Here is a 26,606-nt window from a genome sequence, read left to right as displayed (position 1 = left end):
TATAAAGTCACTAAAATGTCATAACCGACCTCGAAGGCGCGAACTCAGCTGATAATAAAACCAAATCCAATCTCAAGTATTAAGCACGACTTTGCCGAGACGTACGGCTCGATCCCATAGAAATAGTGATACACAATACTGCCGAGGCAAACAATCTGGTCCTATAAGAGTAGCGTTACCATACTGCCGAGGCGAACGGCCCGATCCCATGAGAATGGAGAACAATTTCACTCGCAAAGATACATGCGAGTTGAGAGAACACGGATTTATTGTACAACAATTATCCCATAATTTTCCAAAGTAAGAGACTCACTCAATATTTTGTTCTAACCTCAAATCCAGTCATAAATTAAGAAAAATCAATATACAAAGTGAATACAAATAACACGTTTAAGGCATGGTGTGAAGCTAAGTCTACCCGAACATAACATGAATATAGCTACATACGGACTCTCGTCACCTCGTGCGTACGTAACTCCCACAACAAGTAACACGTAATAATTAATTCACCTAAGGGGAGAATTCCCTCCTACAAGACCAGGCAAGAGACTTACTTCGCTTCCAAGTTCACTATCCGTCTCTTAACCTCACTAGAAATGCCCAAATGACGTCAAGCAATACGAACTAATCAAATTTCGTATAAACTAAGCAATATAGGCACAAAAATTCATGATTTAACTATTAAAATAATTTTTCAACCAAATTCAGAAAGTCCATAAAAATCAACCCCGGGCCTACGTGCCTAGATTCCGAAATTTTTTAAAGATAAATGTTACCAATGACCTCACAAACTCAGATATATAATTTATTCCTAATTCCATAATAAATTTCGTGGTCAAATCTCATTTTTATCAAACCCTAGGTTTCCAACCAAAAGCCACAATTTTCACTAATTTTCATGTCAAAAATTTTCCCATAATCCATGTATTTATCTAAAAAATGGATAGAATTCACTTACTTTGTGATGTTTGATGAAAATCCTCTCAAAAGAGCTCTCAAAACCAGCCAACCCAAGTGAAAATGAGAGAAAATAAGCCAAATCCCGTATTAAAATCAAATTTGCCTATGCCCGCTCTTCTTCGCGATCGTGGAAAATGCCTCGCGATCGCGAAGGCCAATTTCTCCCAGCTGCCCGGTACCCTTCGCGTTCGCAACCTTATGGTCGCGTTCGCGTTCGCGTTCGCGATGCCCAACTGACCCTGCCCTTCGTGTTCGCATTCCACCAGTCTCGTTCGCGAAGGCCTTCTGCCTTTCAACCCATCCCACTCCCAACCTTCTTCGCGTTTGCGAAGGAGGACCCCGAGGTTGGGGTGTGACATAAGGGTAGGGTTGGTGCGCATGCGGCAAGATAAGGTGTGATTAATATGCGTGTTGCTAGTAAGGGAATTACTTGAAGTTGCGCGGTGAGATAAAGGGGCTAAAGCGCGTGTAGCTATTTCAGGAAAAATATTTTTAAAAATATAAATGCAAGGCTCACGTGGTGATATAAGGAAGATTGTGATTGTGATTTGTGAAATGTGAATATGAGGTGTGGTACCTCGATTGTGGTTCTTGTTGTACTTTCAATATTGAAAAGGCTTGTTGATTTAAACGGTTATTATCTTTCCTTCATTTGTTTTACTTGTATTTTTATGGTACTTGATCACTTGTTGTTCTTATCATGTATTCACTCTTTGTTGTTCTTAATTGCCTTAATTCCCGTTGTTAGCCTTATATTGTACTATTTTATTGTCATTTATTTCCTTGCTTTCTGTTATTAGATCACTACTCTACTGAGGTTAGTCTTGATACTTATTGGATACCGTTCTGATATACTCATGCTACGTTTCTGCATATTTTTTTGCAGATCCAGGTACTTCAGCTCGTGCCGGACGTCAGTGGGTTGATCAAGATATATCGGAGACTTCAAGGTATACCTGCTTGACGCTCGCAGGCCTCGGAGTCACCTTTTGCTATTGCTTTTACTACTGTTTATCTTCTTATAAACAGTATTGTAATAGAGATTCTTAGCGTATTTCTTAGAATTTATGACTCAGTTTCACCAGTTTTGGGAATTTATAAATGTTATTCTGTATTGATGTTATTATAGATTTATCAACTTAATTTAATATCCTTAGTCGTTATTTCTGTTAAATTCTCTTTGTGTGTTAGAATTACCTAGTCCTAGAGACTAGGTGCCATCACGAGTACCTCATGTGGGATTTCGGGGTCGTGACAAAATCATTTTTGAAGGGGGTGGACATTATTTTGGGAGGCAAGAACACGCTAGGAGCAAGGAAAAAGATTTAACCACGAGTGTTTCCCCTTTGTACACGGTAAAAATCAGAGGGCTCGATTTTATGATCATTAGGGCGCCTCAAAGAGACCACCCCCGGAAGGCTTGAAGTCTAGCTCGGAGTTCGCCCCCAAGGGTTCATAATGATCGACCTTGAGGCAGTACAAACCAGCGGCTACGACGCACTATTGGGAAGTTCCCAAGGCACATGATTAAAGCTGACCTAGCCTATTGGGCTATTTCAGGCCCGTACAGTGGCATTAAATGGCTATGCCAACCTCATGTCCTTTTATAAATGCATTTTGTACCATGTTAAGATTCCGCTCATCTATAAAGGGGACCCTTGTCATTTTATAAAGAGGAACAATATACAACACACTACATTCAATATAAGAACATTCTCTGCTCTCTAACTTAAATATATTCTCTTAGTCTCATTATTTACATTTATTGCTTATATTTATTATGTTCTATTAATTGTTCATCATTTATTACTCATTATTGATCATAAAGAGCCGCCATCGCAGCTCTCATAACTGTTAATCCTTCATCGACCGCCCTTAGCCGGACGTCCGGCTCGACCTCGAGGCCCCGTATCGCCAGCTCGAGGCCCCGATTTCCAGCCATTCGGTTTGATTATTACATCATCTGCAAGCTATCATCTTAATTTCTAATCCTTCACTTAGCATCTATTGCCTAACAACTAGCATAAAAATAGATCACGTATTTTTAGAACCACAAAATCAAATCTAATTGTTATTACCATTTTCAAGGTAAACACCCTTTCTTCCTAATTTCCATTGTGGTTATGATTCTTAGTATTGTGTTTTCACATGCTTTTATGAATAACTAATTTTATTATCTAGAGTTTGATTGAACCTTTTAAAGGATGGATTCTTGTTACGTTCTAATATAATTTTGCCTTTGAATTTCTCTACGTGTTCAACTACATGCTTATTTTCGGTAATTGAAGATCTCTCAATTAATTGTGCATATTTATTATGTATTGCTTGAGAAAGAGTGCATATTTAGGTTATTTTTGAACGTCACTCCCAATGTATATGAGAGATCAATACGGCAGGTTTAAAATGAGATTAGAGATAAGGAAGCTTTGGCGTGATCATAATGAGCGTGAGAAAGTGCGAGCTAGCGTAATTCGAGAGCATGTGATTAGTGTATTATTGTAGTTGCTCGAAAGAGAATTACGATAAGTTGAGTGCTTACGGTCAGTAGATAATACTTAGGCGAAATTATAGGAGACGTAGTAGGAAGGATTCCAACAATTAGGAAAATCGTAACTCTAAGGTTTTTCAATCTTGTCTCCACCCTGTAGTTTCTTTAATTGATAATTTTACTAGTTTAATCTTTGTTAGTTAATTAGTCAGAAATGAAAACCTTAATCTTTATAACTAAGAAAATTATTCGAACTCGTCTCCTTAGTGATAGTAAACAGTTGTAGCTAAATCTTAATTTTCTGTGGGATTCGATTCCGAACTTTTCAATTAGATTATATTCGTTTAGTCCGTCTTATAAGGCATAGATGGCGTGATCACATTTTCAATTAGATTCTTTGAGTAAGAATTTAAGATTCACTTTGATTTTTGAGAGAGGTGAGTTCTTCAGTTCACTAATAACATGACTTTGGAGTTGATTAAACAATGGAACGCAAAGTCAATGCAAATACAAAACAGTTGGCTCTCGTATTACTGGAAAATAAAGTGTCGACATCTAAATTGGAAATGAGGAGTTACTACATTTTTTTGAAAGGGATCAAGCTTTCAAAGAATATTCTAATAAATATGCCGTTGGCGCTTCACGCTTCATTCTCGATAACACAACCAAAACAAATGGAGTACATATAAAATATATTGCATAAATCAATAGAAAAAGAGAAGATTCGAAGTCAAAACTCCTTAATTTAGAGCTCGTTTGGACATATAATTTTTTTTAAAAATAATGTTTGGTTATCCCATTCTTACCAATTTTTCCCTTTTCACTTGAAAATCCATTTTCAAATTTGAAAAACTGGTTCTCACCACTTTTTCAATTGAAAATGGGAATTTGTTAGTTTTTAGTTTTACAAATTTATCCTATATTTTTAAAATTTATAAAATGACCCCATCAGTTTTTCATCTTTGTCAGATACATCTTTGGCGACTGATGGTGGAACATCAGTCCTAGTTGATACTTGAACTCTGCCTACTAGAAGTTTGATTATATGGTTATGAGAAATATGTGGCTATGACTGCTTTTGCACCTTCGCTGTGTGTTAGAAGAATTAGAAAATGTAATATTGGTTTTGCATCTTCTGTGTATTGCAGTAAAGCAAAATATGATAACAGTTAAACAATAAGATTTTGATTGTTTATTTCAAGTAGGATAATCAAATTGAGGTGATTTTGATATTTTTTACAAGTTTTGGGTATAAATCATGTTTCATGGTTTGGAATTCAAAATGTTTAATTGGGGTGATTTTGATATTTAATTTGAAGAAAATTTCATCTTCAAATTAAATTTTAGTGAAATTCCAAATTAAAAAAAAAAAAAAATTGGAATTCATGTCCAAAGACCTACTTAGAGTTTATTTTTCATTTATTTGGTGGATGCGTGGGTGTTTAGGAACCCAAATTAGTGGTGGCGTGACCCAAGCCCATAATAATGCCTAAACAATGTGCGCCACGAAAACAAAAGCGAGTGCGTAGAACGCGCCCCAATCCCAGGACTTTCCTTATTCATAAGATCCTCGATCCTTCCAAATTAGTCACAGACATCGTTCCGTTCATCGTATCGATTTTCCCGACGACAAAAACTGTGAGTCCTCAACTCTACTTAATGGAGTATTGAAAGCTTGTCTGATGTTTTTAATTTTTGGGTTTCAGATAGAGAAATGGCGGTGAAGAAGAGTGTGGGATCACTGAAAGAAGCAGATCTGAAGGGGAAGAGAGTATTCGTGAGAGTTGATCTGAACGTTCCATTGGATGACAACTTTAACATCACTGATGACACCAGAATCAGAGCTGCTGTACCTACCATTAAGTACTTGATGCAACACGGTTCTCATGTCATTCTTGCCTCTCATCTTGTAAGCTTTACTTTTCCTTGAATCTTGCCTATTTACGCTTACCTGCTATGATCTGAAGGTTTTTGCTGTCTTTCTTATATCGATTTCTGTTCTTTGTCAAGTCCTAGATCATTGCAGCACTGATTTTGTTTGTGACCTTAAGTTTAAATAGAGTATACATGTATTTGTTCTGCGCCTGTGGATTTTCATCGTGTGCTTACAACTGCCGGTTCTGTTGTGGTTTTCTACCTTTTTCAAGGATTTAAGTTGTGTAGTGTAATGATTTTTCTGTGTTTTTTACACCGTCAGTGTAATTAACATGCTTTAACAGGTTCACTTACCATTTGTTCTGGATTACCAATCAACACTATTGAATAGAATTACATGCAATTATCTTTCAAGGACTTGGTTCTATGCACCATTAGTGCGTAGAACTTAGACTCTTTTTGCAAATGTAGTAGCTACTAGGTGTGTGGAAAAAGGAAGAGCATATGTGAGGTAGGGGTAAGACGCTAAAACTCTGGCTAAATCAGCATCTGGAGCTTTAATTTTGTGGCTTCAGATACATTCTATTGCATGGATAAATTTGTTCAAGGACTGGTGTTACAAGGACATTGGTGATCAGTTATCAATTTTTTTTGACTTTCTTGCCAAGCCATGATATTAGTTACCGATAATGTGAATAAGAAACCCAAATGGAAAGTTTCTGCTTTTTATTTTCTCCAGCTTTCCTGCCAGCAACACTAACTCACCGCTATAGCGTTTGCGTCCAGTCAAGTTTTGTTCCTTTTTTTGGTGGTAGAAAAGATGGTCGTGTCCTCCCAAGTTTGCATGCACCTGGATTAGTCCACTAGATACCTGGATATACCTGGATGAGAAGGAATTATCTAGCATTTTTGCGTTTGCTGAGGTTTGAACCCCCATCTCCTATGGTGCATTCCAACTTCATTGACTGCTAGAGCACACCCTGGTTTTCCCGCTTTCTTCTTGTTTGTCAATCTTTGGTGAGTACTGTATATCCGTATTTTGGCAGTTAGACGTGTAAGTTCAAGAACGTTTGAAGTTGAAATGGAGCACAAGTAGGAAGGAGGGGGAGAGTTCTCTCGAGTATCCAAATTGGAACTGTAAACATCCATATAGAGGAGAGATGCTGCACAGCACAATACCGGGTGTAAATGATTCTGTGGAGATCTGTCGTCTTGCGATAAGGAGATTTGATAGCTTCAGAGTTTCTAGAAACTAGCTTTACTTCTCTTTGTGCCGAGATCTTTGGTTTGAGAAACTAACTATTATTTGTTAATGCTGGAATTTTCACTGGTTGAAAGTTCTATTAGGCCTTGTTACTCATAATCTTTGCATAGCTGATGAACCATTCTGTACAATCTTTTTCCTGTGTTTTCTCTTGTTCTCTCTATGTGTTTTCTGATTGTCTATTGTTGGTTTTAGGGTCGCCCTAAAGGTGTTACTCCAAAGTACAGCTTAAAGCCGCTTGTGCCTAGACTTTCAGAACTATTGGGAGTTGAGGTCTGTATGCTGTTCTCTTTTTATTTTCTGTTGACTAATTTTTTCTTCTAGTCCTATTTAAAAGGTTATTATGTGCTAATTTTACTCAGGTCAAGATAGCAAATGATTCAATTGGTCCAGAAGTTGAGAAATTGGTCGCTGAAATACCAGAAGGAGGAGTTCTGTTGCTGGAGAATGTCAGATTCTATAAAGAAGAGGAGAAGAATGAGCCCGAATTTGCCAAGAAATTGGCATCTCTTGCAGATTTGTACGTCAATGATGCATTTGGGACTGCTCATAGAGCCCATGCTTCCACAGAAGGGGTTGCTAAGTACTTGAAACCAGCTGTTGCGGGATTCCTTATGCAAAAGGTACTAATCTAAGATTTCAGGCTGTCAAATAGAGGAAAGGATGTTTATTGTGCATATTTCTAGGAAGACTAAAGAATTTGAGAGTAGCTCAATTGTGCTGCACATGATTGGATGGGTTAATTATCATTCAGCAATTACTATATTCACATAAACTCTTTTATTGTATTGTGGTTGTCTTAATATATTTGTTGCAGTGGCTTACTCTGCATCATCAATGCTTGTAGGAACTTGACTATTTAGTTGGAGCTGTGGCAAATCCCCAGAAGCCATTTGCTGCCATTGTTGGTGGTTCAAAAGTGTCATCTAAGATTGGTGTTATAGAGTCTCTCTTGGAGAAGGTTGACGTGTTATTGCTTGGCGGAGGAATGATCTTTACTTTCTACAAGGCGCAAGGGTACGCTGTTGGATCATCACTAGTGGAGGAGGACAAGCTTGATTTGGCAACATCTCTCATGGAGAAGGCAAAGGCAAAAGGGGTATCTCTATTGCTTCCCACTGATGTAGTGATTGCCGACAAGTTTGCTGCTGATGCGAACAGCAAGGTTAGATCCCTCGACTGTATAAATTTTAAACTGCTTTATTAGGTCAATTTTACATTGTAGTAAGAACTAACTGCTGTTCATTTCATAAAAGAAAAAGACTAAGTGCTGTGCATATATGTTTGCTGCTTTTTGGGAGAGAAATGCTTTTTGCAGCAGTACCTTGTATTACTTGCTGGCCATGGTCTTCGCTGAATTTATTTTTTTGGCCTATCAGGTTGTTCCAGCATCTGAAATTCCTGATGGCTGGATGGGATTAGATATTGGACCTGATGCAATCAAGTCATTTGGCAGTGCCTTGGATACCACCAAGACTGTCATTTGGAATGGACCAATGGGTGTGTTTGAGTTTGACAAGTTTGCTGCTGGAACAGAGGTATAACTTGGAGGTTTTCTCAAATCTGTGCCGTAGCTCTAAGCCATTAGGATTTAGGACTTGTTATTCTACCTGTGAATGTTTCTAGAGATGCTTTGAGATATTGTATATGTTTCCCTTTGGCAATGGGGTTGATTGCATCTAATGCCCTTTTTGTTTGCCAGGCTATTGCAAAGAAACTGGCAGAGCTTAGTGGAAAGGGAGTGACAACCATCATAGGGGGTGGTGATTCTGTAGCTGCAGTTGAGAAGGTAGGACTTGCAGAGAAGATGAGCCACATATCAACCGGAGGGGGTGCTAGCTTGGAGCTTCTCGAGGGGAAACCACTCCCTGGAGTGCTTGCCCTAGATGATGCCTGAGCAATATAATGCTCATGCTTTGCTCCCTTTTTTCGTGCACATTTTGTTAGCTCTTATGTCTGGATTTTAGTCCAGAGAGGATTTGGATCTGTAGAGTCTTGTATGTTGGTGGATCGAACTGTAATAAGAATTTTCTGGGCCTCCATTATGTGAACTGCTGCAGCTAGCAGGGTACTGAGGTACTTCCTCTTGTGACAAGAGAATCTTCCATGGTTGATAACTTGAAATTACTAATGAATTATGTATAAGTTATCAAAATCCTTTTACAGGATTGGAGTTACTATTTGCACCTGAGTTGTTTCTTTTTAGTTTTTGCCTTTTCCTTTATCTTTACCAAAATTTGCATGTTGATTAGTTGCCCAAGCAAAAGAGTGGAGCTCTCCTGAGTAGTCTGTTGGCCAACACTTCATAGCACTTCACTATTGGATTCGTTTCAGATTTCCAGGTTGATACAGCGAAAGCAGACCTGGGTTTGTTTCAGGCTTACAAGGGAAAATACTGCACCTGTTGATCTAAATTTGCAAATGGAAAACCGTGTGACCGTGACCCTACTAACACATTTTACAATGGGATCTACTGTCCCTTCTCTTGGCCCTAGGCTGTTTCATGTTAGTTGCTTTCAACTTGGGATACCAACCTGGAGGTGACAAAAGGATCATTACTATCCCAAGTGTACTTGCTTTAGGGTGTTGCAGAATCTAGCACCTAGAGATCTTTTGATTCATTCTATGGTGAGCCCCCATCAACCCTTCACATATCTGCCTATTACTTCCTTGTAGTATACTTATCCCTTGTTTATCATATATAATATAAGGCTTCACATAAGGTTCAGGAGTTTGAGAAGATTGAAGGGTTTGCTTGCAGATTACCAGTGGGTACTTGGAACTGTCGCAAAATACGTACGCTATAAGTGGTTGTTCTCGGTTGGGGAGGGGGGGTTAATCCACATACATATATTGGTATGCCCTCTCTCCCAGTGTACTTCGGTCCACAATAAGTGACCAATTTGCTTTGGTCTTACCCATTAAAGAAATACTATATTCTAGACAAAAATAGTTAGTGTGACTAAACTACCCTTCATTAAATGTTGCACCATAGTTATAGTAGTACTTATTCTCTTTTCAAATGTGAGGAGTAAATGACTTTTTAGGGATACGCACATAAGGGTAATTTTAGAAAAATAAATTGAATTTTTTCTTGAACATATAAATGGACACTTATTTTGGACCAAAATAAAAAAGCAAATTGGCCACTTATTATGCAACGGAGCAGGTACTTGTTATATGAGAGAATATACGGTAAGAGAAAAGCAAGCGCTCCAACTAGAACTGCTTCAGTTTTATTTGTAGCAGTCAGATTGAAATAAAGAGGGTGCAGATAAGATAAGCCCTGGGAAATGGCAGGTTATCACTACTGGATGTGACCAGAAGACTGGGTCCGTTTGCCTGCCAGTCGTGCAAAGAGGAGGATGTGTAAACTAGTTAAATGTAGAAGTTTTTTTTTCTCCTCTTCTGGCTTTACTCTTTTGAAGTGTTGCTGAAAAATCACTTTGAGACCGTGAAAAGCAGTATATGGGTGCATAATAGCGTCATCTTTTTATTAGTCTAATAATCCGGACCACCGCTCCATTTTTTTTTTAAGTAGTATGTAATATTCACAGTCTACTTACGCTTGTGTTTTCTCTGACATTTCAAAGCCAATCATTTGTCAAAGCAGTAAGAATAAATATTTCTACAGCAAAAATGCAAAATATAGCAAGGAGGCAGCGATCGCAATGGGACTCGAACCCACAATCTCCCGCTCCGGAGGCGAGCGCCTTATCCATTAGGCCACGCGATCATTTGAGGTGCTTCTGCTCTTTAACATTATTACTCAAAAACAGAACAAAACAAAACAAAACACTAGACAGTAATTTCATTAATTATCACAAATGTACTTTAAACACAGGGGAGCGGGAATTATAGGGGTGGGGAATAACCATGTAGTCTTAGCATATGGGGTTAGGATATATAGTTTTACATAAGGGATTACAAAAAAAAAGCGAAGAAAATTCTAACTAGGAGGAGTAAGATTCTTAACAAGGTGAGTTCTCCAGAGACGATAAAACAATAATAAGGTAGAGCGACCCCTTTTGCCGCATTTCTCTCCGAAGTTGAGTAGTGGCGGCCTTCCACCATTCTTGTCTTCTTTTTCTGTTCTGGAAGTAGTAGTAGTAGTAGTAGTAGTGTTGTCAGTAGAAGGTAATTCTTCATGAATATGACCCCCTCTTTCAAGTTTTGATATAAGCTCTTCCACTTCTTCCTTCTCATTCATCTCCTTCACGTGATCGTCATCAGCCATAACTTTATCTCCTTTTCCATGGCGCATATCATCACATGGCGTATTCATGTCCTCCTCATTCCGAACTTCTGATGGTTCATTACTTTGTGCCTGATCAGATTCTCCACTTATTTCTTCGTGAATATTGGCCTTTGAATCATCCACATTAGTAATGTCGTCTATGACATCCTTTACTATATGATCAGGTTCGGATAGATCATTTCCATCAGCGGCAGCCATTCTGTTTTCTCTCCTAGCTAGTATGTATATATTCTTTTGTTGAGGGTGACGGTTGATTCGGTAGTAGTTAGTCTACAATCTCAAGTGCTATGTATATATGACACTAGACGTCACAGAGGAGTATTATATATATAGACATATCCAAGGGTTGGCAGCAGTTAACGAATCGGTGGCAACTATTGGTTTTGAAAGAAAGCATCTCTCTGCATGAAACGTTATGACAAACGCTCACTAGTCGCAACCCATGGATTTTCCCAACTAAAACTCTTTTGAATATAGTTATCGAAATATACCATTTCGCACTTTTATAAACGTACCTACTTTTGTTACTATTGCATTCCACGTGCAGCAACTATAGGACAAATACATTTTGAGTCCAACACACAATCATGCAAACGCCTCGCTTCAAAATCTCAACATTCTTTATTTTATCAACGTCAATGTGCTTAATACCTTAATTCGAAGAAGACTACTTTGCATATGTCTTACAAATGAGTAGTGGGATACACAAATTTTCGAAAGAAAGACAACTCAGGTGTAATGTGAAAATTACTCAAATCCATCTTCGTCGACTTTGTTAACGAATAAGCTAAGGCTTTCAAACTGGTGCATAAATTGCGCTATGCTTGTTGCTCATTATAGAATAGAAAAATTGAAATCGTCATCAAATAGTTAGAATAAGTTCAAATTAACCCCCTTAACCTTTAATAGTTTGGAAATGTATACCCCTAACCTGTGGAATTTTACTGGTTTGTTGTTGAAATGATACCCCTTCCACCTTCAGAATGGGATCAATACACTTGGTGAGCTTTAGAATTTTAATACAAGGAAAGAAGCAATACTATTTTATTTTCTTTTTGCGACAATATGTCTGATCTCCCCAGCAAGTACATTCACACTGCTAACATCCATATAGAGTCGCATATAAGCAATAAAAGCAAGTCATGACGGAACGGGATTAAAATACATTTGCTACTTGTGTCCAGACCCTCTCTTCTTATGGCTTCCCCTCCATGAGAGACCGCTGACGTATTTATGTGTTCAATTTAACTCCCAGAAAGAGAGAAGGGTTCCAAAAAAGCTAAAAAGTGACCGGGATCTATATTTCATTATTCGAAGATACAACTGCTGCTGTCATATTCACCAATAAGAAACGGACAAGGCAGACCTTGTAATGTCACATGTAAATACACTCATTAATAGCATGTTTGCATCTATGTTTCAGATGTGGAGACTGGTGTATCTGGATGTGCCCCCCATTCCGTCCACGAACCATCATACACGGGAACAACAGTCTTTCCAAGTCGATGGAGCCCCTACAAGGATGAACAAACTTTCAAGATCTCCTTGTGCCAACAAAAAATCAAAATGGGGTACCATGCACAGATTTTACAAGGAGATCGTCTTAAAGGGAGAAATGGAGAGCTCGACTAACCAAGGCAAGTATGCAAGCCGTCACCCCAGTACCACAAGAAGTTATTACAGGCTTGTCCAAAGAGATACCTAGAGAAGAATAGATTATCTTATATAAGCAACTGAAAAGTCAAGATAATTCACAGCATGCTTCAAGTATACCAGATGCAAGATGACTAAATTACGTGATTGAATGAAATATGATTAACACCTTATTTCAAAAGGGGAAAGCTTTTCAGATTTACCATTACATTGAAACTCGAGACTGTATAAAATCCAATTTCGTCCATATGCAAATGCATTAACATTTTATTCTCCCTACGAAAATCTATCAATCAAAGGGAAGCTGTTCTTACCTTCCTGATCAAACTTTTTCTTGAGCTCTTCAGTAGATAATAGTGTATGAGAGCCATCCAGCATCTGCATGCAATCACCATAATAAAATAGGCATAGATGATTACAGAGCTTAATCTAGGAGTGAGTCAGCAAGGATTAATCCAGGAAAATACGAAATCGCGGCAGAACTATTACCCTTGTTTGTATTGCAACAGATAGTAGAATCTACTTGCATAATTAGAGAGTTCAATCCAGAAATTAATCAAAAGGGATCAACATTGAGAAACAGAAATTTGTGCTAGAATGAATACCTCAATACCCTTGATTGTATTTAGGGCTTCTAGATAGTGGAACTCTGCATACTACCTAACAATCTCTAACAACACCACGTAAGAAGGCGGTACACACTTAGGCACTAGGTGCAACATGCAATAGATGCACCCTAAGGGGGGATGAAGAAAGGCATGGCTCATTTTTCAAGCACTATTTACCAAGGCATGAGCAGAGGGTAGGATTCTCTTACCTCAATGTATCCACAATAACATTGGAAGACATGAAGCGAACATCTATCAAACCCTTAAAGATTTTACACACTTGGTCACTCTGGTATTATTGTAAAGGGCGATAACTTTCATCAGTATCTATGTGAGTAACTGCAATATCATGCCCTAGATAATCTGGATTACTAATGATTAAAGCCAACTCCCACAATTAGTAAATTCAAAAGGCCTTAAATGCCTCTAACAAATAACCAGTTAAAGTCGAAACCCTATTATTCCCATTCATCCGCTGCAGACAGTGGCTTTTAGTAGAATCACTTCTCTTTTACTAATAGACCTTCACCTGTGCAAAAGGAATGCACTTGCTCCCAGGTACATGACCACTTCTTATTCCTTTCCGAGGCTCTGGTGCAACACCATCAAACCTGAAAGGGGCAAGCACAAATCAGAACTTCAGATTCAATTCGATTTTTTGTAAACTGAATTTTAGAAAGTTCAATTCAGACACTAAAACAGTTATCCTTTATCAGGAGACATTAAACGGTTTTAATAACCACAATTCACAGTACTTGACTATAACAATGGATTTTGAATCCATTTTGTAACAGCAGATGTATTAAATTTTAGAAACCCAACAAACACTATGGTTCATTCACAATAGAGCACAAGTGTTCACGTACAAACTTAAGTTACCTATGTTAATAAAACATATCAGCATCTTGAAATAAAATCAGAAAGTATGCATCTCATCCTTTCATAAGAAGTTTACATCCATCATATCCAACTTAGCACAAAAATGTATGCAGGAAAAAAAAAATCATTTTTTAAGCTTTCCTTTCTCTTATATAGTACGGTCTAAAGTTATTTTTCCAGACAAGCAAACTAATTAAGAAGAGAGCCAATTTAAACTTATTTCTCATCGGGCTTAACACCATTTGAGCTCAAAAAGTAGATGAATTAGCTGGTACGCTCTATTTTGACAGTCTCTTCTCCCATATCCTAGACGGTCACTGTTCTTGTACGGCACTCTGTCTTCTTTATCTTCTCCACCAATCTGTCTCTTTGCCACTTCCGTCTTTATTTTCTCCATTGGTGCCAGGATGAATCCCATATCAGCACCAGAGTTTAACACCGTTCAAATGGGGTAACTTGGAGAGTCCGTGTAACATAGGATATAATTGCAACATTATTGTGTCTTTATCACTTGTGCCTTTCTCTATGGTACTCCATGACTAGAACAATTATTTCACTTGTCTAACTCATCAAGGCACATCCATTATAGGCCTTCCCCAAAAGTTCAGATTGGTAGTGTCGGCAGTCACGCGAGTAGAATATGTTGTGTTTCATGTTATAATAGAGGACACGGGTAACATAGACTCACGTACACGTTACGTACTTCTTTCAACCTTACTAACTACTCCAAGGGCCTATAGATGACGAGAAGTGCCAATAGGTATTACTCACATGTTCTATTTACTTGACACTATTTGACTATGCACATGCCATGAATCTCTTTTTAACCTACTCTGCACATGCCATGAATCTCTTTTTAACCTACTCTCACCAAGGACTTTTAGATGACTGGACATGCCAAAAGATAGTGATCACACCCTCTATACTCAACATTATTTGACAAGGTGCAGAATCACTATTTCTTGCATACTGAACAAACTGTTGAAAGAAAGCATCAGCTTAAGGTCTTAAGTTCTGTTGTAAATTAAGCTTCTATTCATAAAGTTTGTAGAGCAAGAATTAATAGACTTCCTCCTTTAACACAACAACAACAACAACGAACCCAGTGGAGTCCCATAGGTGGGGTCTGGGGAGGGTAGTGTGTACGCGGACTTTTCCACTACCATTGGGAGGTAGGGAGGCTGTTTCCGGATAGACCTCCGACGCAAGAAGATGAAAAGAAACAATAGAAACAAGCAATAACAACAACAAAGGGCAGAAAGATAATACCCGCAATCTGAGAGCTAGAAAAATAGATGCAACAACAACAAGATACTACGAAATAGAAGCAGACGATAGTAAGAACACAACATGTAATACTAGCAATCTAAGGCAAGACACTATCGGACTAGCCCTAAAAAAACTCGGTATGGAACAGAAAAACACACGACTACCTACTAACCTCCAACCCTAATACTCGACCTCCACACCTTCTTATTATAGTGTTCCTCCTAAAAAAAATTGAAAGTGTTCCTCAAATTGGGAGGGAGTATGCGGAAGATTTAGAGCCAAAACATAAATGACACAAAAGACCCATGTTTCATCTCATCCAAACATAATTGAAAAAAAACTTAGCTGTTTAATGCATTAGATATTAAGAGATTAGTTCTCCGACAAAGTAAAGTACCTAGCTTTGGATCGAGCATCTATATGCTGATATGTTGTCTCTTCAATGTTCTTCCTAACCTGTAAATATAAACATTACATCTCCACATCAAAAAATTAGAATTATGGTCAACGAAACCACATATGCAGTTACTACGGAAAGTGTATCGAAATGACCTGACATTACACGGAAGGTGTTAAGAGGAGATGGAGTAGACCTAAAATCACAAGGAAGGAAGTCGTATTCAACGACCCACAAATACTTGGAATTAATGCAGTTGTTAAAGATAGGATACACTAGAAGAAGAAGATCCATATAGATGATATCTACGATTTTAGTCTTATTAGATAACTTCTATTATTATTATTATAATTATTACTATTATTTATATATATTTAACTTATTTTTCACTTCTATTTTTATTTGATATGACGATGACATAAGTTGAGCTTAAATGGAGAAGTGAAGATTCATATAGCAGACCCCAACTTGTTTAGAACTGAGACATACTTGTGTTGTTTTATGGGAAGTGTATCGAAAGAACTATTGAAGATCCAAAGATGAACCAGCTAGCTTGCAATTTGAAACACACTACATTACGATTTGTAAGTTCTGTGCATGATCTATCTGTTTTAAATTGCACATTGATGGGAAGAAATGTGACTGGATGCTAGTGAACAGAATACAGCTTATATATTGATATCCAATGCAATTACCACCAGTTCAATAGTGTATGGCTATACACAGCTCCCAACAAGAGCTGTAGGCAGAAAGCACAACCAACCACACCAACCTGATCAAGGGTCCAGACGAGGTTTGGCTGAAACTTGGTCCGAAAGGTAATAGGTGCAACCTGCAAACAAAAGTTGTTATGGTAATAGTCTTCATTAAGAATTTCTTAGGTTAGTATTAAGTAGTGTACAATAGAAGTAAAATTCCAATAAGCTGGACTGTATGTGGAAATAAAAATTAATAAAAGGATGCTCTAATTTCCTCCTTGAAAAAAGCATTTGAAAAGGCATCTAGTGCTGCATGACCAAGACTAAGCCACTTCAATCCCTTACTCTCCCACCCCACCTCTTCATGAAAAAATAAAGCAGTCAAGATACAGGAAATTCTCAATCATCAAATCGTTTACTCTTCAGAAAAGAATAAAGCATACAAGAAAGAGGAAACTGTCAAAAATATCAAATTGTTTATTTCCTTTGGTGCTTCGCCTCATAATTAAACCTTTAGTTCCTTGAAACTTCTTTTGGCACTGTGACCCATAAACATACCTCTGATGTTAGATTTAGACCTATAGACTAAAAGAGACTCAGTGGCTGCCTTCTATCCTGGGTGGAATCTTTGTCTAATCGTATCTATATTCAGTAACATATCTTTCATAAAGTTTATCAGGTGATCCCACTAAAACAGTGGATAACTACCTCCGAGTTATCAGCTTTATTTGTTCTCCTGTAAAGGCTGAAACTACTTTTTTTTGTGGAGAAAACTCATGATCTGTCCTCGGGTTGCAGAGAGATCTTGGCACCACTAAATTCTATCCTATTGCTTCAAAGATGCCATGCTATAGGGTTAAAGAAAGATTCTTTTTTGTACCAATTTTCTGTTCTAAGATACACGAGCAAAATGCAGCACAAAAAATAAGCTTTTACTTACCGTCTGTCCTTGATATACTTTCTCTATTGCTTCACTGGCAGCGCTAGCTTTCAAAATTGCGTCACTAGATGCACTGGATTCAACATCATATCCAGAAGCACGCCATCTTGGCAAGCCACCATCTAGAACCCAAACTCTGTCATGTCCAAAAACTCGAAACATCCTGATTATACATGTTGTAATTTGTGAGTCATTTTGGACAAAAGGAGCTTATCTGCCATTCGCAATAATCAGTTAACTCACCACCATACACGAGCTGCGCTGAAAATGCCCTTCCCATCATAGACAATAACCCCATCTTTGTTCTCGATTCCAAGAGCAGACACAGCAGCTGCAAATGCTTCTTCGGATGGCAGCATATGTGGCAACTGATAACATCAAAAGAGAAATGAAGCTTTGTATACAATAAAAAGAAGACGTGATCTATCTCACAAGCATGTTGGATGGTTCGGAGAAACAGCTCTTATGGTATAGAAGAGATGACTTAAATTGAAAAGAGGACGGAAGAGTAGTAGAGATACTGACACCAGAGAAGATGTCCCAAAATGCAAAAGATTACATTATGCAGCAAAATATTCTTGTAAAGAAGAAACAAAATTTGGACGAAGAATATCTTACATTTGAAGTACGATCAGATATACCATCTACATCAAAGAAGAGTGCTCCTGGAATATGTGCAACCTGTTCAAATAGAAGTAAGTAAATCAATACCGCAAACACACACACACACACACACACAGAGATGAACAAAAAAAGCACACAGGTGACTAGTAGAGGATGAAATATTCTGTCTATGAGTACTTTCAACAAAAGGCATGCGGGCATTTGAATCAAGATAAAGTAGTTCCATTCAGGTAAGTACTAGTCAGGGGGCAGCACCTGATACTCTTGAAGTGGGTTTCTCTGCTCATCTGGCATGTACCAAGATGCATCCAACACCTTTAAGAAAAAAGAACAAGAATAATCTCTAGGTTCTCTAAGCATTGGAAAAGAACCAAAGGAGAAATGGTTTGCCCTTATATGTCTAGAATGACCAGCATCACCATCCTAAATGACTTTGAATCCCCACGGGAAGGAACAAAAAATAAAGAGTTCGATCACACACCTTCACATCAGGCTCTTTGAGGTTTGCATGGAGCCAGTCAACTGAAACAACAGGTTCATTGGTGGACACAGCTAGTGTTGAGAATGTTGGCCATGTTCCTACCCTTGATGAAGCCACGCAACAAGTAACAGAACCCACAACCTTGTAAGAGAAATAGGTTGGTGCAGCTTGGGAGTAAAATGGTTTCTTCTGCAAGGATTAAGCAAATGAGGAACATTTCTTTTAACAAATTAAGCAAATAAAAAACATACTGGTCAGGAAATTGGCAATCTACAGGCAAAGCCAGGTGATAATGCTACCTTGATTTACAGGAAATCACAAATTTGTCATGGACTTCAAGGAAATAAATCCCTTCGATCAAAAACTTATTCATACTCGTATTAAAAGGTTAACTAACAAAGTACACTCTGAAATTGTAAAAGACCAGAGAAAGGAAGCAAAGTCATCAATTAAAATCAGATGGACTGATGAGATTGTAATTCTTTTTTCAGATAAAAAAGGGAGATCGCAATTGATCGAGAATTATGTAAAACTGTGCATTCATGTGCCGTGAAAAAGACAACAGATTTGGAAGTCAGTTAGAGTACAAATATAAAGACTGATAGACATATGAATTTTGCCTAAACTATGATGTTATTATCAGCTATTTGCATCTCAAAAAAGTAATCAGCTATTTTTTTTTTTTTTTGAAATGGTAATATATTTGTATTGAATAAGTAAATGGTTACACTAAAAGTGTAAGCTTCTGATAGTTACAATGGGGTAGCCAGAAGAGAGACCTAAAATTCTATTAGACTCACGGTCTAAAACATCAAAAATTAACTCATTCTCTTCTAGACATTCCTGTTTACACCAAAAATAAAAGAGCATTAGGCAGCTCATCTTTAGTTTTTGAATTAAGCTATGATTGTCCTCGAAGCATCTCTAATTCCTTTCTTTCCATACTGTCCACCATATGCAAGCCGGGACAATCTTCCATCTCTCCTTCTGACTGGATTGTTCCCTATCTCTTTTCCAACTGGTTAGGACTTCCTTGATTCTCCTTGGCATCACCCATCGGATCCCCCTCAGGTTGATGAAAATCTTCCACAGTTGATCAGTGACACTACAGTGCAAAAAAAGATGGTTGACTGTCTCCTCCTGAGCTTCACATAGGTGGCATCTGGACCCCAGCTGATAACCTCTCTTAGTGAGATTATCTTGTGTCAGTACTGCTTCTCTTGCTAATAACCAAGTAAAACATGCAACTTTGTAGGGAATTCTTACTTTCCAGATCATCTTCCATGGCCACCAATCATTCTGGCTGTTAGACTGGTTAAATATCTTGTAGGCAGATTTAACAAAGTACTTGCCCTCTTTTCCTCCTTGCCAGATTACCCTATCCTCAGAGTTAGATGTCCCTTTGAAATGTTCTAAAGTGTTATAAAATTCTGTCATCCTTTGAATTTCTCAATCATTCAGGAGCCTTCTGAAAGTGAGGTTCCACCCTTGGCCTGTCCATAACTCTCCCACATGTGAAGCTTGCTGTTGATTGAGGTTGTAGATGTCTGGGAATAGCTGCTTCAGGGTTCTTTGTCCTAACCATTTGTCTTTCCAGAAAGAAATCTTCATTCCATTGCCTACTTTGAGCCTAGACTTATTGCAGAATTCTGGCCATTGATTTCTGATAGATCTCCACGGGCTAACCCCATAGGGATTGTTCACAATTTTGGTTGACCACCTGCCTTCCTTTCCATACCTTACTTCTATCACATTTTTCCACAAGGATTGTTCTGTTGTGGCAAACCTCCATAGCCACTTCATCATCAGGCTCTAGTTTTGGATCTTCAGATTCCTAATCCCCATACCACCTTCTTTTTTGCTTGTTGTGAGAGTATCCCATCTGACTAGGTGAATCTTGCTCTTTTCACTGGCTCCTTGCCATAGGAAGTTTCTTCTCAATGTATCAAGTCTTTTTGCTACACTTACAGGCATAGGGAAAAGGGACATCATATAAGTTGGCATAGCATCCAGAACACTGTTGACTAGTGTAAGTCTCCCTCCCAGTGATAAATACTGGCTTTTCCAGCTGACTAACTTCTTTTCACACTTCTCAATTACACCATTCCAAATTCCTTTAGACTTGCTTTTTGCCCCAAGTGGCATTCCCAGGTAAACTGTTGGTAGAGCTCCTACTTTCCCTCCCAAAATATCCACCAAGCTATGAATCTCCATTACTACATTAACTGAATAGATAAAGCTCTTGTTCCAGTTAATATGTAATCCAGAAACAGCTTCAAAAAGGATGAATATCACTCTCAAAAATAGCACCTGGTCTCTATCAGCATCACAGAACACTAGAGTGTCACCTGCATATTGCAGATGGAACACTTCCATAGAATCTGGAATTCTTGGGTTCACCCTGAAGCCCTTAATCCAACTGTTGGCTTTGGCAGATTTAAACAGACTATTTAAACCTTCCATAGCCAAAATAAATAAGAAGGGGGATATAGGGTCCCCCTGCCTCAACCTCTCTGTGAAGAAAAAAATCCAACAGGTGATCCATTTATCAAAACTGAGAATTTGACAAAGCTTATGCAAGCCTTGATCCATCTGACCCATCTCTCATCAAAGCCCATCTTCAGCCGGGACGAGACGACACAGTTTTGGAGGGCTGCGATCAATTTCCCTCAATGGCCAAGATTTGCTCGTTCCAATATATAAAACCCATTGTCCGGTGTGATAAAGGTGTATTCCGGTACTTTCCTTCTTTCCTCGTGCGCTCTCTCTCTTCCTCTTCTTTCTCTCTCTGAACTCCCCTCGCACGTTCTTCTCCTTCTTCCCTCGTATACTTCTATTATGGATATTGCCCCTCCATTTCTATTCTCATTAAGCTGAATAACAGGTGTATTTCCATGGCTGGTGAAGTTGGTGATTGAGACTGTTCGAGCAATTTCCGAGCTGGATTAAGTTGAAGTTAGGAGAGAACTACAGTTAATTTTTTGCAGTTACAATAATTTTACTATTGTAATTGTTGAACCAATTGAGTGGTGTTTTTTCCAGTTTCATTGTAATATCGAATTTGGAAGGTGAATAGAAGTGCAGTTGCTATTTTCCTTAAATTGAGCTATTGGAACCATAACATATGATGCAATTGGGTTATTAAATTGCAAAAAGTTGCTCAGACAGACATATGACATGCGACAAGTAAAGAGAAGGCATACGAAACAAAAACCATTAAGCAAATCGAAAAGGCAATTATAATGATACAGCAACTAGGGCAAACTTACGTTGAAGGCAGAAAGAAAGAATTGAGGCTTGTAGAAAGTGGAAGACTTGAGAAAGCGGTGGGCAAAGAGAGTCCTGGATAATAGCCCCGATGCCATTTGAATTCACAACATATATGAAAGTTTAACCAAAAAAATTCGTATTCTTCCTAAGAGACGACAACGTTGTTGAATTGAATGCGAGTAATTGTCCGCAGCTAACCCTAGTCCCACTAGTCAGTAGTGAATGATCGACGAGTCACGAGCACGTGTGTTAACCGCCGGCGTTCTAAAAGGATTCCCACAAACTTTAAGACGGCGTATTCGCAAATTGACCTCAATTCATTCCTCCTCTTTTTCTTTCCTGCTTTCGGCTTTCGCCGGTTTGGATCAAGTTTTTCTAAAAAAAAGAAACCAAATAAAGTAAGTCGGTTTTTCAAATATTAGAACCAAACCAAATCAATTAGGTGATTTTTTCTCGATTCGATTTATGTCGGGTTTTGTCGATTTTTCGGTTTTTTTGGTTATTTATCGGTTTTTTCTTAAATATAAGACATACGCTACCAAACACATATTCCGGCGATCACATTTTCAANCAAACCAAACCAATTAAGTCGGTTTTTTATCGATTCGGTTTTTGTTGGTTTTTGTCGGTTTTTCGGTTATTTATCGGTTTTTTTCTTAAATATGAGATATACACTACCAAATACATATTCCGATGACTATATTTTCAACGTAACACTATCAAATCAATTGCTCTTTGAGAAATCTATCATTTACCAAGATATATTGATGATAATTGAAGTAAATAGTGATGAATAATTTAAGTACTCAATTAAAATTTTATTATTTTTATCATAAAATAAATTCTTGTACTTAGCAAAAGAAAACTACCAATCAAACTAGAATGTAAAGGCAAAGAATTAGATTATTATAATAGCAAAGAACTAGACTAAAAATACAAACGACTAATATGTACGATAAAAATTTAGAAACTTTATATAAAAATACATATATATGTGTGTGTAATAATAAATTTGAAATAGCTACTCCTATAGTCGGTTTGGTTCGGTTTTTTTCGGTTATTTTTTTATTAAAACCAAAACCAAACCAAATTTGATCGGTTTTTAAAATTCATAACCAAAACCAAACCAAACCAAAAAGTATCGATTTTTTTGGTCGGTTTGTTTTGGTTTTCGGTTTGATTCGATTTTCGAATTTTTATGAACACCCTTACTTCCCACTTTTACTTTTTTTAAATAGAATAAACAGCACCAATTTGAGCGTTTTTTTTTACTGACACAAAATTAAAGGGAAAAAAATTTATTTTGAAACTTTGGTTTAAAAAAAATAGATATTTGTATGTATATAAACTATAAAGTATCTTCTAAAAATTTTAGTTAATTTATTTTTAATATTAAAAAGTGAAATGGCAGAATTTGGATAAAGCTCATACTGTTGCCAATGTTGTGGCTCCAAATTGGGGACTCAAAACAACTATCATAGTGCTAGTAATTGCAGAATTTGGATACTTTGGGATAATAGCATATACGCTGTTGATAAACTGAGAGAGGAGGCACAACTCCTATATTGCCAAATTACTATGAAAGCAACTGGTATGCCACGTGTTCTAACTGTCATTTATGGTTATAACACATGTGAACAAAGGAGAAACTTATGGGAAACACTGAAGGAACTGGCACAAGGTATAAATATGACATGGTTGATCTGTGGTGATTTTAATGCAGTATTATACCCACATGACAGACTTTTTGGGAATCCTGTCCAATATGCAAAAATAAAAGACTATACTAAATGCATATATGACCTGTTACTAAATGAAGTTAATTGAAAAGGTGATGATGCAACGGGGCCATGTAGTGATGGAGTATGATGTACCTCTAATCTCAGACCATGCCCCTATGCTATTTTTTCTAGAAGCAAACCAAAACAAAGTCAAAGTGCCTTCCAGATTTTTCAATACCTGGGCTGAACGTGACAACTTCCTGCCCATAGTTGAAAGAGTCTGGCAACAGATTCACTAACTGGAAGATGAGGAACATATGGATGAAACTGAAAGCCCTTAAAACATTACTAGACAACTGAATAATGAGGAGTTCAAATCCATTTCACAAAGAGTAGATAAAGCAAGGAATGACTTAGTGGCAATCCAAAAGCAGCTAAATTATCACTGGTCTGATAATCTGATGGAACAAGAAAGAGCCACTTTATACAATTTGGAGAAATGGTCTTTGATTGAAGAAAGTATCTTGAGACAAAAATCAAGGGTCAAATGGATTCAAACGGGAGACTCGAACACTAAATATTTCTCTGTTGTGGTCAAGAAGACAAATAAGAAAAACACATTAGAGCGATCACCTCCTTAGATGGTGTGAAACTTACTGAACCAAAAGACATTCAAGAAGAGATTGTAAAGTTCTATAAATCACTGATGGGGTCATCAGCCAGAGACTACCAGCAATTAACAAGCTCAACATGAAAAGAGGGCCAACTCTTTCTCAACAACAGAGACTTGATCTAATTGCAGCAGTAATTGAAAAGGAAATACAAGAAGGGCCGGACTCTATAGGCGATGACGGTGACCCTCTTTTGCTTTTTCAAGCTATGAATGTAGAGATCAGGTTGAAGAGTGAAAGGGACGAAGTGGTATGAAGTTGCTTGAACCTAGCGCTCGGGAGGTTGTGCTCGACCGAAAGGGTAAGGGCAAGAATACTTGGATGGATGTAGTTCAGGATCGATGTAATTGAGACAACTAAGTAGAGGATGGGAAGATGTGAGACCGGCCAAAGGATAAGGCTCCAGGAATTGATAGATATAATGCCACCTTTTTCAAGAAAACATGGGCCATCATCAAAGAGAAAGTGATAGGAGCAGTACATGAATTCTTTACTACAAGGAAAATGAATAGAGCTATCAACTGTACAACTATAACTCTGCTTCCAAAGAGTGATAATCCTACAACAGTTAAAGAATACATGCCAATAGCCTGTTGCACAATCCTATATAAATTGATCTCTAAGGTCATAGCAGCAAGAATGCAGAAGGTCATTGCATCCATTATCAGTGAAGCACAAGCATGCTTTATACATGGGAGGATAATTGGGGATAATATCATCTTATCACATGAACTGGTGAAGGCTTACACAAGAAAATATGTATCTCCAAGGTGCATGATTAAGATAGATTTGTAGAAAGCTTATGATTCAGTAGAGTGGATATACTTGGAGCAGATCATGGTGAAACTAGGATTTCCTACACAGATCATCACATGGGTCCTAGAGTGTATGAAAACAGTCAATTATACTATCTTGATTAATGGTGAACCTTTCAATGCTGCTAAAGGGCTCAGACAAGGAGATCCTATGTCTCATTTCCTCTTTGCCATTACAATGGAATACTTGAGTGGGAGCCTGAGAGGATTGACAGATGTGGCAGAATTTCATTACCATCCGAGCTACTCAAAATTAGCAATCTCACACTTATGTTTTGCAGATGATCTTTTGCTCTTTGTCAGAGGTGACATCTCATCAGTGACTGCATTACACCATTGCTTCAATCATTTTCTGAAGCCTCAGGTCTAAAAGCAAACATAGGGAAAAGTTTAGTATACTTTGGTGGAGTGAGCAGAGATGACAGAAAGAATTCAACATGAACTGGAGTTCGCTAATGGTGAACTACCATTTAAATACCTTGGGGTTCCATTGTCGACCAAGAAACTTTCCCTACTACAATGGCAACCTCTTATAGAGAAGATAGTGGCAAAGATCTCATCATGGACATCAAAGAAACGGTCCTATGCAGGAAGAATTCAACTTGTCCAAATTGTTCTGTTTAGTGTGCAAGCCTACTGGGCCCAACTGTTTGCACTACCTACTAAAGTCTTAAAGATTGTTGATGCCAGAAGTTACATATGGTCAGGCTGCAATACCATCACCAAGAAAGCCTTGGTTTTCTGGGATAAAGTATGTGCCCCAAAGAGTGTTGGAGGTCTTAACTTGACAAATTTATACCTTTAGAATAAAGCGGTTGTATCAAAGACTTATTGGGATCTAGCACACAAGCAAGATAAACTATGGATCAAATGGATTCACACATATTATATCAAAGGTCAATCAATAAACTCTATGGCTATACCTCAACATGCATGTTGGATGGTCAGGAAGATTATGGAAGCAAGGTCTACTCTGGAGGAAGTGCAATGCAATTTTAGAGCTGAAAAGAGTATCACAAGACAAATATACATATAGCTGATAGGAGATGAAGGTAGAGTTCCATGGAAATGCATGATGTTCTCCAGTGATGCTCGACAAAAAACTAGATTTACTCAGTGGTTGCAGCTGCAGGGCAGACTTCTAACTGCTGACAGATTAACTAAATGAGGATTAGAGATAAACACTCAATTTGTGATGTGCCAAAGCTCTGAGGAAACTAATGAGCACCTCTTCTTGGAATGTGAATTTCTAAAAGAGTGTGGCATAGAGTGCTTCAAAGGGCACAAGGGAGACCAATGAATACAGTGGGATGACAACAACATCAACAAGAGATTATTAGCAGATCAAAGAGGAAATCCCAAGCTGCACAGATTTTCAGGATGATATACACAGAATATGTCCATAGCACTTGGATTGAAAGAAACATGAGAATCTTTGAGAAAGTGTATAGAAATAGTGAGTCATTAGCTAGAGATATTGCTTGTATTTGTAGTGTGAGAGCTCCAATTAGAATTTGAAAGGAAGTACTTACGATTAGATTCTAGAAGAACTCTCTTAGATCATGTAGTAGTGGGATAGACACTTAGATAGCTAACTGTGTTAATTAGCCACGATTGTACAATTTCTTTAGTGATAAATAAAATATTTAGTTACAAAAAAAGAAGAAATTCTTCTTGTACGAAAATAATATTTCTTTTTCCATTCCACTTGCTGCAAACTAATTGGTTACGTGAT

General features: G+C 37.8%; 2 protein-coding genes and 1 non-coding gene across 3 annotated transcripts; 1 reads left to right on the top strand and 2 right to left on the bottom strand.

The window, feature by feature from the left end:
- Positions 4,952-8,778, top strand: LOC109234107 (phosphoglycerate kinase, cytosolic). The gene is made up of 7 exons (XM_019399953.1): positions 4,952-5,086; positions 5,155-5,357; positions 6,783-6,860; positions 6,950-7,210; positions 7,435-7,752; positions 7,967-8,125; positions 8,290-8,778. The coding sequence occupies exons 2-7, from the start codon at positions 5,163-5,165 to the stop codon at positions 8,482-8,484; spliced, it is 1,206 nt and encodes a 401-aa protein (XP_019255498.1). The 5' UTR covers positions 4,952-5,086; positions 5,155-5,162; the 3' UTR covers positions 8,485-8,778.
- On the bottom strand, positions 10,251-10,323 carry TRNAR-CCG. Its single transcript has one exon. It is a non-coding gene; the product is annotated as a tRNA-Arg (tRNA).
- On the bottom strand, positions 11,866-22,037 carry LOC109234106 (thiosulfate/3-mercaptopyruvate sulfurtransferase 1, mitochondrial-like). The gene is made up of 12 exons (XM_019399952.1): positions 21,664-22,037; positions 18,395-18,583; positions 18,169-18,228; positions 17,908-17,970; positions 17,533-17,657; positions 17,290-17,452; positions 16,424-16,483; positions 15,652-15,710; positions 13,636-13,717; positions 12,813-12,876; positions 12,479-12,546; positions 11,866-12,359 (listed from the first exon to the last, which is right to left on the bottom strand). Exons 1-12 carry the CDS (start codon positions 21,757-21,759, stop codon positions 12,258-12,260), a joined length of 1,131 nt encoding a protein of 376 aa, XP_019255497.1. The 5' UTR covers positions 21,760-22,037; the 3' UTR covers positions 11,866-12,257.

The sequence above is a fragment of the Nicotiana attenuata genome, chromosome 11 (genome assembly GCF_001879085.1).
Source record: "Nicotiana attenuata strain UT chromosome 11, NIATTr2, whole genome shotgun sequence".
Classification (NCBI taxonomy): domain Eukaryota; kingdom Viridiplantae; phylum Streptophyta; class Magnoliopsida; order Solanales; family Solanaceae; genus Nicotiana; species Nicotiana attenuata.
This window is presented reverse-complemented; position numbering and strand designations above follow the sequence as displayed.

Coding starts and splice junctions, on each gene's coding strand:
- LOC109234106 (XM_019399952.1), bottom strand. CDS start 21,759: ATGGCATCGGGGCTATTATCCAGGACTCTCTTTGCCCACCGCTTTCTC. Junction 17,971..18,168: donor ACCCACTTCAAGAGTATCAG/GTGCTGCCCCCT, acceptor CTATTTGAACAG/GTTGCACATATTCCAGGAGC. Junction 16,484..17,289: donor AAGTATATCAAGGACAGACG/GTAAGTAAAAGC, acceptor TTTTGTTTGCAG/GTTGCACCTATTACCTTTCG.
- LOC109234107 (XM_019399953.1), top strand. CDS start 5,163: ATGGCGGTGAAGAAGAGTGTGGGATCACTGAAAGAAGCAGATCTGAAG. Junction 7,753..7,966: donor CTGCTGATGCGAACAGCAAG/GTTAGATCCCTC, acceptor TTGGCCTATCAG/GTTGTTCCAGCATCTGAAAT. Junction 8,126..8,289: donor AGTTTGCTGCTGGAACAGAG/GTATAACTTGGA, acceptor TTTGTTTGCCAG/GCTATTGCAAAGAAACTGGC.